Source organism: Nicotiana sylvestris, chromosome 12 (assembly GCF_000393655.2).
Source record: "Nicotiana sylvestris chromosome 12, ASM39365v2, whole genome shotgun sequence".
NCBI classification, from domain to species: domain Eukaryota; kingdom Viridiplantae; phylum Streptophyta; class Magnoliopsida; order Solanales; family Solanaceae; genus Nicotiana; species Nicotiana sylvestris.
Genome location: NC_091068.1, coordinates 77406319 through 77419413, shown reverse-complemented (window position 1 = coordinate 77419413; position 13095 = coordinate 77406319). Strand labels below are relative to the sequence as shown.

At 38.0% G+C, this 13095-nt stretch overlaps 1 protein-coding gene across 2 annotated transcripts in view; it reads left to right on the top strand.

The window, feature by feature from the left end:
• Positions 1 to 5705: 5705 nt before the first annotated feature.
• Positions 5706 to 13095, top strand: part of LOC104228685 (lon protease homolog 1, mitochondrial-like) — a 30761-nt gene continuing 23371 nt past the window's right edge. For both annotated transcript variants that reach the window (XR_011404321.1, XM_070165105.1), the window contains exons 1-6: positions 5706 to 6168; positions 9633 to 9698; positions 10085 to 10276; positions 10366 to 10431; positions 11760 to 11801; positions 11913 to 12035. Coding sequence is in view for 1 of the 2 variants with exons in the window: in XM_070165105.1 (XP_070021206.1) it covers positions 5854 to 6168; positions 9633 to 9698; positions 10085 to 10276; positions 10366 to 10431; positions 11760 to 11801; positions 11913 to 12035 (804 nt within the window). In the remaining variant the exon portion in view is untranslated. The remainder of the gene's footprint in view (positions 6169 to 9632; positions 9699 to 10084; positions 10277 to 10365; positions 10432 to 11759; positions 11802 to 11912; positions 12036 to 13095) is intronic.

Sequence of the window (13095 nt, the reverse complement as noted above, 5' to 3'; positions counted from 1 at the left end):
TTGAGGGGACCCTCAATAGTGCTCCTAAGGGTGAGTAAATCATTAGTTAGGAAATAATTGGCATGATTTTTAAAAGTAGCCATCTTACTAACAGTTTGTCTTGTAGGAATTTTCAAAATAGTTGAGAGTATGTTCTAGAATGGATTTAGCATCAGTAATCCAATTACCTTTTACATCCTATAAAATACATAATAGAGTTAATACATTTCTTATTAGTAGCCATTATATGAAAGAAGCGAGTATTAACATCTCCTTTGTTGCATCAAGTTAATCTTTAATGGAGCTTCCAGAAGTTTTCTTTCATTTTTAGGAGGGCATTATACTCTTGTTGGAGAGTAATTTCCAGATTCATTAGGAAAGAACTAGTTTGATACTTTGGCAAATTTTGAATCCCATCTAGACGTGCCAGAAGTCTTTTCTTTTTATTAAAAATATCACCAAATGTATAATTTTTCCAAGGAATAACTTTTTCTTTAAAAATCTTTTGAGCTTTAGGGAGATCATTTGTTTGCCAACTAGCCCGAACTATGTTAACAAAGTCGGGATGTCTACACCAAATAGATTCAAGTCTAAAGGGTTTTCCATTGTGGTAAGTATTGTTTGGGAACAGTTAGAGTAATAAGGGGTTATGGTCGGAGTGGGTTTTTAGACGGTGGAGAACAACAGCCTTAGGGAACATACTCATCCATTTAGCATTTACAAAAATTCTATCTAAACGTTCCATAATTAATTGGTTAGATTTTCTACGGTGGTTAAACCACATATATTTGCATCATTTAAAACCAAGATAAAAAAGATTGCAATGAATAACACTAGTCCACAATCGAGAACTGTGGGCTAGCTTATCAGAATACTGCATATGAGAGCCACGACCACCTGAAGCACCATGAGAAGCCTGAAATGCTGAATGAAATGACCTGGGAGGATGGCCTCTGCCAAAAGTACCTCGGCCTCCAGATAAGGCCCCACTAAATTCGCCGGAGTGACGAACCCCTTGTTAGACCCATGACCACTCCCTTGAGCTAAAACCATCTCAACTCGTCTAGCCACATTAGCTGCATCTTGGAAAGAAATCTCGTTCCTCATCTCCTTAGTCATCTGCAATCTGATAGGCTGAGCAAGTCCCTCAATAAACCTCTTCACCCTCTCTCTCTCTCTCTTAGTAGGAAGTATAAGAAGATCATGACAGGCCAAATCAATAAAACGGGTCTCGTACTAAGTAACGGACATGTTGTCCTGCTAGAGACACTCAAACTGCCTGTGATAGTCCTCTCTTAGTGTAACAGGAAGGAACTTCTCGAGAAATAGTTGAGAGAACTGGTCCCAAGTCAAAGCAGGCAACCCAGCTGGTCTGGCCAAACAAAAATCCCTCCACCATTTTTGGCGGAATCTGACAGACGAAAGGCAGCAAAGTCCACCCTATTGGTCTCCACTATCCCCATGTTCCGTAATACCTCGACACAACTGTCCAGATAGTCTTAGGGATCCTCTGAAGATGTACCTCTATAGTGAGCGGTGAAAAGCTTGGTAAACCTATCCAATCTCCACAAAGCCTCAGAAGACATAGATGATCCATCGTCGGTCTGTGCTGCAACACCCGGCAGAACTACCCCAACTGACTGAGCTATTGGAGTCTGAAACTGGGGAGCCATCTGCTTCGGACTATGAGTAGCGGGAATCTGAGCTCCTCCCCCAGCCTAGGAGACAGCTGGTGCTACAGGAAATGTACCAGTCTGGGTAATACTCTCCATAAGGCCCACTAAGGACCAAAGCATTCTGAAGTACCGGGGTAGCGATAAACCCCTCTGGAACCTGAGCTGGCCCTACTGGAACGGTCTGGGCTGGAGCCTCCTCATCAAACTCTACTTGAGGCTCTGTCGCTGGTGCTGCTGCTCGAGCTCTTGGCTGAGCCCTACCCTTGCCTCGGCCTCGACCTCTGCCCTTCGTAGGAGCTGCCACTGGGGGCTCTGGCTGCTGCTCAATTGAAGAAGCGGTACACGTTCTCGCCATTTGCGAAAATAAGAGTAGAGAGTTCAATTAGCATTGAGAGATCAAATCGCACGACAGAGAAAAATAGAAGTGAAACTGTTCCTAAACTCTGTAGCCTCTGGGGATAAGCACAAACGTCTTCATACCGGTCCCTCAGACTCTACCTAGCTTGTTCGTGAATTATGAGACCTAGGCAACCTAGTGCTCTGATACCAACTTGTCACGACCCGGATTTTTCACCGTCGGGACCGTGATGGCACCTAACTTTTCAGATGCTAGGCAAGCCAACGGTTAAAAACTTAATACACTAACCCTTGAGCAAATTAGTAAATAACAACAATTAAGCCAAAACAGATTAAAAGAGTACAAAACTTCATAATAACCCAAGTACTTATACACAACTACCCGAAAACTGGTATCACAATTCACTAACTTCTAAGAGTTACTATAAATATTGGCTGAAAGAAAATACAACTGTCTTTGAATTAAAAGAAACAGTAAACTGGAATAACTGGAAGGGGACTCCAGGGTCTGCGAATGCCGGTAGATCTACCTTGGGTCTCCTGTAGAATTGAAGGCAGCAACTCAACTTGGATCAACACGGTCCCATACCGAAATCTGCACAGAAAGTGCAGAGTGCAGTATCAGTACAACCGACCCCATGTACTGGTAAGTACCGAGCCTAATCTCGGCAAAGTAGTGACGAGGCTAGGATAAGATACGTATATAAACCTGTGCAGTTAAACAATATGCTAGCAGAATAACAACTAATAGAAGCTAAGCAAAAATTAACGAGAGGGGGAAACATGCTAATGGGGTACCAAAATAAAGAATCACAGTAGTTGAGGTATTTAAACAGCTAGTACACTTTGAACCGGTAATAACAAATAAACACATCAAACGGAAAATGCACGGCATCACCCTTCGTACTTTTACTCTCAACCTCACCAGATAATCAATAATAGAAACATACACGACATCACCCTTCGTGCTTTATCACTCAACTTCACCATACGAATGATAGAAATGTGCACGACATCACCCTTCGTGCTTTATCACTCTACCTTACCATATAAGTAATAGAAACGTGCACGATATCACTCTTCGTGCTTTATCATTTTACCTCACCAAAATAAGAGACAACAATAATAGGGAGATAGAAATGACAACAACAAGTCTTACACCAACATTTATTTCCACAATCCCAATCTCAACTTTGAGTAAAAGCCCCATCAATACCAAATTCATTAAAACATGATAAGAAATTGCTCAACACGTCGAATAGCTAGTCTAAACATGATCAATATAATCAAAATACAACATTTACAAGAATAAGACTCACTCACATGCTATGATTCAACAACAACGTATAGATACTCGTCACCTTACCTGTACGTTGTACTCAACATCCAAACACGTAACAAGTAAGCAAATAACACCTAATCCCTCAAGCTAAGGTTAGCCATGAAACTTACCTCGCTCCTACGGCCAAACTCAAAGCTCAATCACCGCTTTTCCCTTCACACAAGCCTCTGAACCAATAGAATCTAACAAATTACCTAACAAACAATTCAATTTAAGCCTTAGGAACTACCTATGATAGCAACGAATTCAATTTAGACCATTTTTGAAAAAGTCAACACCCGGGCCCGCTTGGTCCAAACCCAAAATTCAGACCAAAACCCGATTACCCATTCAACCCGAGCCCGAATATACAATTAGTTCTGAAATACGACCTCAATTTGAGGTCTAAATCTCCAAATTTCGAAATCACTAGCTTTTGCCCAAAAATCCCCAATTTCACCATGAAAATCCTAGATTCTAGGATGAAATCTTATAAAAAGATGTAAAAGATTGAAAGAAACTAGTTAAGAATCACTTGCTTATGATTTGGGGAAGAAAAAGTCTTTGAAAAATTGCCTCTTGTGTTCTAGGTTTTGAAAAATGAGAGAATGTATGAAAAATCCTGTCTAAGTAAAGACTTATCAGCTGCATATGTCGTATTTGCGACCTGAGATTCGCATTTGCGAAGCTCGCAAATGTGAGAAGAGTATCACAAATGTGACCTCCTCGCATTTCTGCAGCCATCACAAATGCGAACAGCTTGTCGCAAATGCGATCCCTGACTTCCGCAAATGCGGACCTATTCTTGCTACCCAGTCCCCTCCTATGCTCGTATATGCAAACATTCTTCGCAAATGTGAGGCTCGCATTTGCGAGCCAGACCTCACAAATGCAATATCTGCAGACATGAAGCATACCAACAAATTTTCTTAAGTTCAAATCACTCCATAGCCTATCTGAAACACACCCGAGCCCTCGGTGCTCTAAACCAAACATGCACACAAGTCTTAAAACATCATACGAACTTGCTCGTGCGATCAAATCGCCAAAATAGCATCTAGAACTACGAATTTAGCACTAAAACACATGAAATTCTTAATAACACTTTGAAATTCCTATTTTCTCAACCGGATGCCCGAATCACGTCAAATCAACTACGATTTTCACCATATTTCACATACATGACTTAAATATTATATTAAACATGTACGGGCTCCGAAACTAAAATACGGGCCCGATACCAATAAGATCAAACATTAATCAATTTCTTTAAATCATTAGATTTTCAGTCTTATAATTTTCATCAAAAATTCATTTCTCGGGCTAGGAACCTCGGAATTCGATTCCGGGTATACACCTAGGTCCCATATTTCAATACGGACCCACCGGGACTGTCAAAGTACAAGTCCGGGTCTGTTTACTCAAAACGTTGACCGAAGTTAACTAAATCCACTTTTAAAGGCAAAAATTATTATTTTTGTTAACTTTCAACATAAAAGCTTTTCGGAAACACGTCCGGACTGCGCACACAAATCGAGCACGAATAAAATGAGGCTTTGAAGGCCTCGGAATACGGGATCGAGTCCTAAACATAAGATGGCCTTTTGGGTCATCTTATAGTATAAGCAGAAGAAATTTTGAAAATCAGAAAAAAATAACTTCTCCCTAAAGTATTTTCTCGAAAAATACCTTTGAGAAAAATACACTTACAAGCATTTCTTAAAAGTTGAGCCAAACATCAATTACCACTCAAAAGTATTTTTTTTTAATTATTTAGTCAAACATAAGTTGCTTCTCACAAAAAGTACTTTATGAAAAGCACTTTTTGCGAAAAGCATTTTTCAAAATAAGCTGATTTTAAAAGTTTTGGCCATACAAACTAATAATGTCATTGGTCAAATTAGTAGTCCAAATTTGTATTATTTGTATTCTAAAGAGATATTAGGCGAGATACAACAACAAAACATATTTATATCTCATAAGTATAATAAAATATTTATAATTACAAATATTATATAATTAATTCAACTAAATTCATCATCTTTGCATGTTTGGAAGATATTAAATTGAGCTATTGTTTCATTGTATGCAACAATTTACTTTTTAATATATTTCATACTGATTGGCGCGAACTACACACGTACACTAAAGCTAGTTTATTAAATAGAAGCAATATCAAGCTGATAATGTGCTTCCACTATATATTTCTTCTGGACCGAAAAAAGAAAAGAAAAGATCATTTTAGGTTTGGTTCCAAATTGATTTTTTTCTTTTGATTTTTCAAAAACTTTATTACTCCACTAGAAAGAAAGAAAAATATAGACTTAAAACTGAAGGGCTATGTCGGTAATTTGATTAACTTAGAGGGTTTAGGGAGGGTTTTAACTATGAAAGTCACAGAAAACGGCTTCCTCCAATAAGCTCATCAATGGCGGTTCTGAGCCTCCCCTACTTTAACTAGGCGAAACTAGTACACCATTTAGTCAGCCAACCCTCGTTTTCCCATCAATTTTTGCAATAATGTTGAAGGCTCTCACATCCTCATGTCTGCAGAATCGTTTCCACGCCGTCACAACGGCATTTACCCCTCAAGTTCGCCGTGGCACTGACTCGAATACGCCCTTGCTTCGGGTTTTAGGTTCGCTAAGAAGTTCGAATCGCAGGGGCCCTTATTTGTCTCGACGATTCTTTTGTTCGGATTCTACTGATGGGTCCGAATCGAATTCCGAAGCTGCTGCATCCGAAGCCAAGCCGGCCGAGAAAGGCGGAGATGCTGATTCTAAGGCTTCCGCTGCTATTGTTCCTACTGTTTTTAAGCCTGAAGATTGCCTTACGGTTAGTTCATAATAATTTCTTGCACCCGCACCAATAGAATTACGCGTCTCTTTAAAATAAATTTTATGACTTTTGTTAACTAATGTACATTCTCAGTTCAATTTATCACTTCATTGTTATTAACTAATATAATTTGGCGCATAATTAAGTATTTTCCTGCTCCATCATTATATAAGTACATTTTATTCCAATATTTGATGGCTGGTAAAATGACTCCTTAAGAAAAGATGTCAACTTTTTGTTATAACGGCGTGGCCATGTCAGATTGTGCACCAAAAGAGAAGATATTAAGTGAGTTCCTTCTGTTGTTAGTGCTGGTTTTATGTCTTCTTTGGGTAGTTGTGATATGATTTTATTCATTATTATACAAATTTGTACATATGGATGCAAACATGGACGCTGATGATGAAATTTCTAATCTTTGTGGTTGGCATTGACGCAGAATTGGGATCAATTTGATATAGAAAATATTTTTAACTTTGGTTGCAACACTCTGCCGGCAATCAAAAGGGATGGTTGGCTAAGAAGTTAACTTTCTAGGATATAAAAGGTGGATCGCCAAGATTATATTTCTCGTAGACTTGTACACTCAATTATTCTTTAGTAAAAGGCCTTCCCAACCTTGACGTGATATAATGCTGTGAAGGTCTTCAACATTTTATTTTCCAAAGAACAGCTTTTGATACCCTCTTTGTCTCAAAAAGAACGGTTTTATTATCAGATGCTTTGATTCTCATATTTTGAACCCAGCCATTCCGTTTGAGACGAAAGAATAGTAGTGTAGACTTTTTTAAATCAGGCTGTAGTGGTAAAGAATCTTGATATCAATCTTCTTAAGATCCTCAGACAACCTCACATCGATGACCGACACTTTTAATGTTATTGTAGCTTCAATTAGCATTAGTATTTTAATGAAATGACAATTGACAAATTTTTAAAATCTAGTCGCCTTTTTAAAGATTTCTTGTCCTGAATCTTCTTAGGATCGTCAGAGAGCCTCTCATCAGTGAGCAACTTTTTTAATGCTATTGTAGCTTGAATTAGCATTACCCTTTCAATGAAAGAATGTGGTATTCCACTTTCTTCCAAAAAAAAAAAAAAAGAAGAGGAGGAAGAAAGAATGTGGTATTTCTGTACCCCTCCTTCAACCACAATGTTATTGATTTTTGCTTCCTTGATACCTCCTCCACTAAGGCACAGTCTGCCAACTCCTTAATCAAGTCTTCCATTAGGGGTAATTCATTTGCAATCATCTCTTTTGATTCACCTAATGATTTCTAAAGGTTTCAATTTTTCCAACAATTCTTTCATCTCCATCTCCGCTCAAGCATATACCTCTCTATTTTCATCTTCTAAGATCATCTGTAAGTAATTTCAAGTTTTTTTCCAATCACACAGCTTGGATTTTCGGCAATGTGATATTATTCTTGTCATCCCTTGACCATCTTGTAGCACCCACTTGTTCTTGTTCAAATGTTAATGTGTGTTATCTTAGTAGTGTTAAATTAGTCTCACATTGGAAAGATATCATAAAGTTAATGTATTTCTCACCTACACATAGATGTGTCTTTTCTATTTGATTGTTAGGTACAAATAGATGTGTCTTGTATTCCAATTTTCATCAAGTTACCAATTCATCCTCTTTCTTATTTTCTCAGATCGTATCACATACCATTGGTGATCTTAATAAGGGGCAGCCTATGCTACCCGATTGGTCAACTTTTTTACTATTCTTTCCACTTTTGGTGATCGTTAACCTCATACCTATTTCTGTAGACCATTTGACTGTATCATGCCTCTTTCTCAGTCATCTTTTTAGCTGTAAAATTCCTCCTTTTTGACCATTCTTCCATTGAGTTTCTGCCACCATCCCAACCATGTCCCATTTACAGTGTAAAAGAACTATTTTGGCCATTCTTCCAATGAGTTTTCTACCATCTTTCAGGCCAGTATTATGATTATTGTTCCAGATATCTATTTTGGACGCTATTTCATTGCTATTCTAGTCACTGTTTAGCCGCCAATTCGAGCCACATTAGCTGCCACCTTACGCCACACCAAGGTTGGTTTTGAGATTCCTGGTATCGCGTTCTCTCTGGTCATTGAGAGTCGGTTCCCTTAGTCTATGCTGAATATTAATGATTTCTTTAGCTGGGCTATTTTCGTGACTTTCAGTGAAAAAATCCATTATGGTGTTCTGGTGACTGATCACGATTTGAACTGTTCACTTTCTAGGTGATGCTTTACTATTAGTCTATTACGACTATTGTTCACTATTCCGTGTTTTCCAGAAAAGCAAATTCAAGGTGTTCTTCACTTCTTCTTACCTTGAGTTCGAGGACACATAATACAATGGCAATGTTAGTTAGTAGAATGTTAATGTTAAGTTAGTCCAACATCAAAGATTATTGTTCTTTTCACACCTGAAAATTAAGTGTCATGTATTATGTAATAAGTATTCATCAACTTATCTTTTCATCTGCTTCTTCTATTGTCTCACATTTTTCAGATTTAAATGGCTTATTTTTTTTACAGAGAATCCCATAATCAAGAAGATTGATTTGTTTTGAGCACATTGTCAGTTGAACCATCCGTATTGGTTGAGATTGTTTCTTTGAAATCTCCTGATATTAGAAACCCGTCGATCCTTGAGTACTTCCTGCCTTGTCTCTCTCTGGACCATGTGTAACTCCCACCTTGTAGAGGCAAATTGATCAGCTCTATGTCAAGACTGAAGCTTCAGAAAGTTCCTAATGATTTTGAATGATTTCTCACCTGCAAGAAGCTGGTGATTCACATTGTTCAGCAAAAGAATTTTTTTTTGTTTGCTTGTCCATTGTAATTAGAATACTCTCCTTCCCATATGCTCTTTTCAGAGTCAACATTCGACCAGTTATGCCTCATGCCTCTGACTTCTGGCCGTACAGAAGGCACCTTGATGGATGTTAATTTTTAACATTTCATCCTATATTTGGAGGCCTAGAGAGGGTTACTTCATGCTTTAGTTTCAATTTAATCAACAGCTTCTAGGTTATTTAAGAAGTAAAGCATTGGAAAGTACATGTGAGGATAAAGTAATAGGTTGCCCTACTATCTCGTTTTTCTTTGAAAGGAAGATTCATATGTGTATTTCAGTTTTTGCTAGTTGTTGCAAGATCAGTGTAAAAATGGTATTTATCAACCTTCCCTAAAAAAGAGAGATACTGAACGAATGCAAAGAAAACACTGTTTCTTGGAGGCTTCTTGTTTGCTCATAATTCATCTGTTTGTAAATTTAATGGATGCGACCCATTTCTTGCCTTCTTGGTTGGTTATGGTTTTATCTTTGGATAAGATTTACCTGTAAGACTTGCAATTAAGGGCTTTATGTCATTTATTATACTAAAAATAAATAAAGTCTGTGTGGGCTGTACTTTTTTAATTCTTTATAATTTATAATGATGCATGTTGTTTTCTTGGTGCAGGTTCTAGCACTGCCACTTCCACACAGACCGTTATTTCCAGGGTTTTATATGCATATTTATGTGAAGGTATGGTACCTTGTCTAGGATGGGTTAAACCATGTCTTAGTCTTCGTAATTTTCAAAATAAAATAGATATAAGCTTTAAACATTAAGTGTATAATTACTGTCAACTTTCTGAGAGTTGTACTGTTTCAGCTAGTGTTTTGGACCCTATTTCCTCTTAAGTCTGTAACCAGCATTCAGCTTTAAGAATGCTCTACTTTAATTGATGGAAAGTTCTTGGCTGAAGTTGTAAGCTTGAAAAGCTAAAACCTTCAATTCGGAGAGCGTCTTTGCTCAATTGTAATATTCTTTAGCCTCATTTGTTAGTTTCCAGAAAAAGATAAATTATACTGTAATGGCATGCAACAAATTGATCTGAGGCTCCACATAATCCGTAAATTTAACTGCAGGATCCCAAGGTATTAGCAGCCTTGCTGGAAAGTCGAAAAAGGCAAGCACCTTATGCTGGCGCTTTCCTTATGAAAGACGAGCAAGGGACTGATCCTAATGTTGTGTCTGCCTCAGATACAGAAAAAAACATCTATGAGCTTAAAGGAAAAGACATGTTGAACCGTCTTCATGAAGTTGGTACACTTGCTCAGGTACATCTTGTTGTTCCTTGTGTTATTCTGTTGCTTTAAGTTATTGAAGAAGTTTCTGATCAAGGTTGATGCAACTTATGATGAGCCAGATAACAAGTATTAAAGACGACCAGGTTATTCTTATTGGTCACAGGCGGATACGTATGACAGAGGTGGTAAGTAAATGTCTGCGTTATTTTTTGGTTATAAGTAGCTCCATATGTTTTCTTTGTGTCCTATTTAGTTGTATTTTTCATCTACATATCCATCATCTCCTGATTTTGAGACTGCCGATTTGACATCTTGGGTTCATTGCACTTGTATACTTTTCTCTCTTTCCTACCTTTTGTGTCCCAACACCCAGTCTTTCTCCTTTTGGCTTCATATAACTGAGCAGCTGCGTTGTCAAGCGATAGAGGTCTGTTGCAATTTGAGGCTAAATGAGCTGTTTTTCCCAGTTGTGTATGATGTGTTACCAATAGAATGAAACACTCTTTTAGTTATTCTTGATTGCTTGTTTGCAACAGAAAGTAGCACTTTGTAATAATTTTGGACAACTGGTTTCCTGCAAAGTCATAGGAATGTCTTTCTTATTGCACTTCGGGGTTGTAGAAGAGAAAAGCTATTGAGTTTCTTCTATGATGTGCTAGTTTAGCATCTGTTTGATTGCCGATGCATTTGGTTTGAATGAAATCCTAGACTTTTGATAACCGAGAAATCTGAGGGTAAGTGGCTCATGGTTTCAAACTCGGTGGATAATGGGCTCGCCATTCTACCATTGTCTACCTAAATACTAGGCTTTTGTTTGCGCCAGAGCACGAACTGTGATGTGCACCCAACCTACATATCACGGGCTGTACTCTTACCACTAGACCAAAGCCCTGGGGCTTAAACATATATAAAACACATAAAAGATTGAATAGAATCCTATTTGTTTGAGCTCTAATTTGGTATAGAGTCGTATTCTTGGCTTTAGCTGTAAAGCTGGAGTACTCAAGCATGGTCAGCCATTTATGGGCTTACTTAGCCATTGGAGGGTCTTATGTCTTCTTATTTTTTCGTTTTATTTTGTGATTGAGGACCTCTTATCCTCTTCTATTGGACTTAAATCTCTCAACCCCTGAGCTCCTTATTAATAATTCTCCTATTAGATTATACATACTGTTGGATGTTTACCTCTCTACCTTCACAAGGTAGGGTAAGGTTTGCGCACACACTACCCTCCTTGGACCCCCACATGTGGGATTACACTGGGTTTATTTATTGTTGGATGTTTGCAGTCAGATTCCCTTATGTAGTTATTTCTTTTGTTTCAATAAAAATTTTCTTCAATATACTAGTGTAACAATTTGATGACTATGCAGTAGATTTGTCACACTTGAATGTTCACTGTCAGATTTCCTTACTTTATTCACCATGTTGTTTTTTCCCGTCTCGATAGCCCATTTTGTGATATGTACAAGAGTAACACTTTGAGGACTGAAACAGTGGCATTCATTTGCAGGTCAGTGAAGAACCCCTTACAGTGAAAGTTGATCATCTCAAGGCATGCCTCAGTTTTTTGTGCATTCTTTCTACCCAGCAATGATAAACTCATAAAGCTTGATGTTCAGTTTTGAAATTGTTTCTAAAATTTGCTTTCTTAATTATGTTGCAGGAACAGCCGTACAACAAGGATGACGATGTTATAAAGGCGACATCTTTTGAAGTTCTATCAACCCTAAGGGATGTTTTGAAGACAAGTTCTCTCTGGAAGGATCATGTTCAAACTTATATCCAGGTGTTAGTCATTTCTTGCTAAATGTTAAGTCCTAATTGCTTGATTTGGTGATAACTCCAATAAAAAAAATTTTACTCTCTCAAAATGCATTGCCTTTTGATATTCTAGCCCACAGTATTGTGTGAAACTCCACAATGATGGTAGATTGTGTTAAACTTAGATCATGCCCTAAGTTGGGCATTTCATGCCATTCTTTGTAATGGGAAATCCTATGTTCGTGTTGGTGGTAATCAAATCCATGACTAGATTCTCTGCCTTATAGTTGATGCCATACTGAAAGAGGAGACTAATTAAAAGATGCAAGACGGCGAGGAAATGGAAGGTCATAAATGTTCTCTGAACCAACTGTATACATATTGTTATACATATTTCTAAAGAGACACGGAAATTTATACAACTGAACAACTGTATAAGATGTATTGGGAGCTAGGAAGTTTATACATATTTATCTGGAAATCCTCTCTCTGCTGAATTTCTAAAGAGATGCTACTGATTGTTATGAAGTGTGTCAAAATCAAAAGATAATATTGTGGCATGTTTTGCTGAAGAAGTGGGAGTGGAGGGATAAAGGGATAGGGACTTATTGATTACTTCTAAGGGAAGCATTTGCGTCCCTCCAATTTTTTATTTATTTTTGATAAAGTAAGTGATTTCAATAGATGGCATCAGGAAGATGGAAGAAGTACATGATTTGGCATTTGAGCTTACAAACAATATTCCGGCTCCTATACATAATTGGCTAAGTCAGAGCTAAGGAACTAATGAAATCCAAAAGCTGATCAATATTGTTGATAGGGTACAGTCTAGACCAGCAAAACAAATTGGCAATACAGAGAGCCTTTAAAGAACCTATAGGAGTTGAGTTTCCATCAAAACATCTCTTGTTTCTCTCAGTGTTGTAAATAGCGCTCGCCTCAGCGCTAATAGCGTGAGGCGAGGCGAGCTGCCATCGCTATTTTACAGTGTGGCGTAGCGTTTTCAAAAAGGCGAGCGCCTCTGCCTTTGTAGCGTGTGGCGACCTGTAGCGTGAGGCGACCTGTAGCGTGAGGCGACCTGTAGT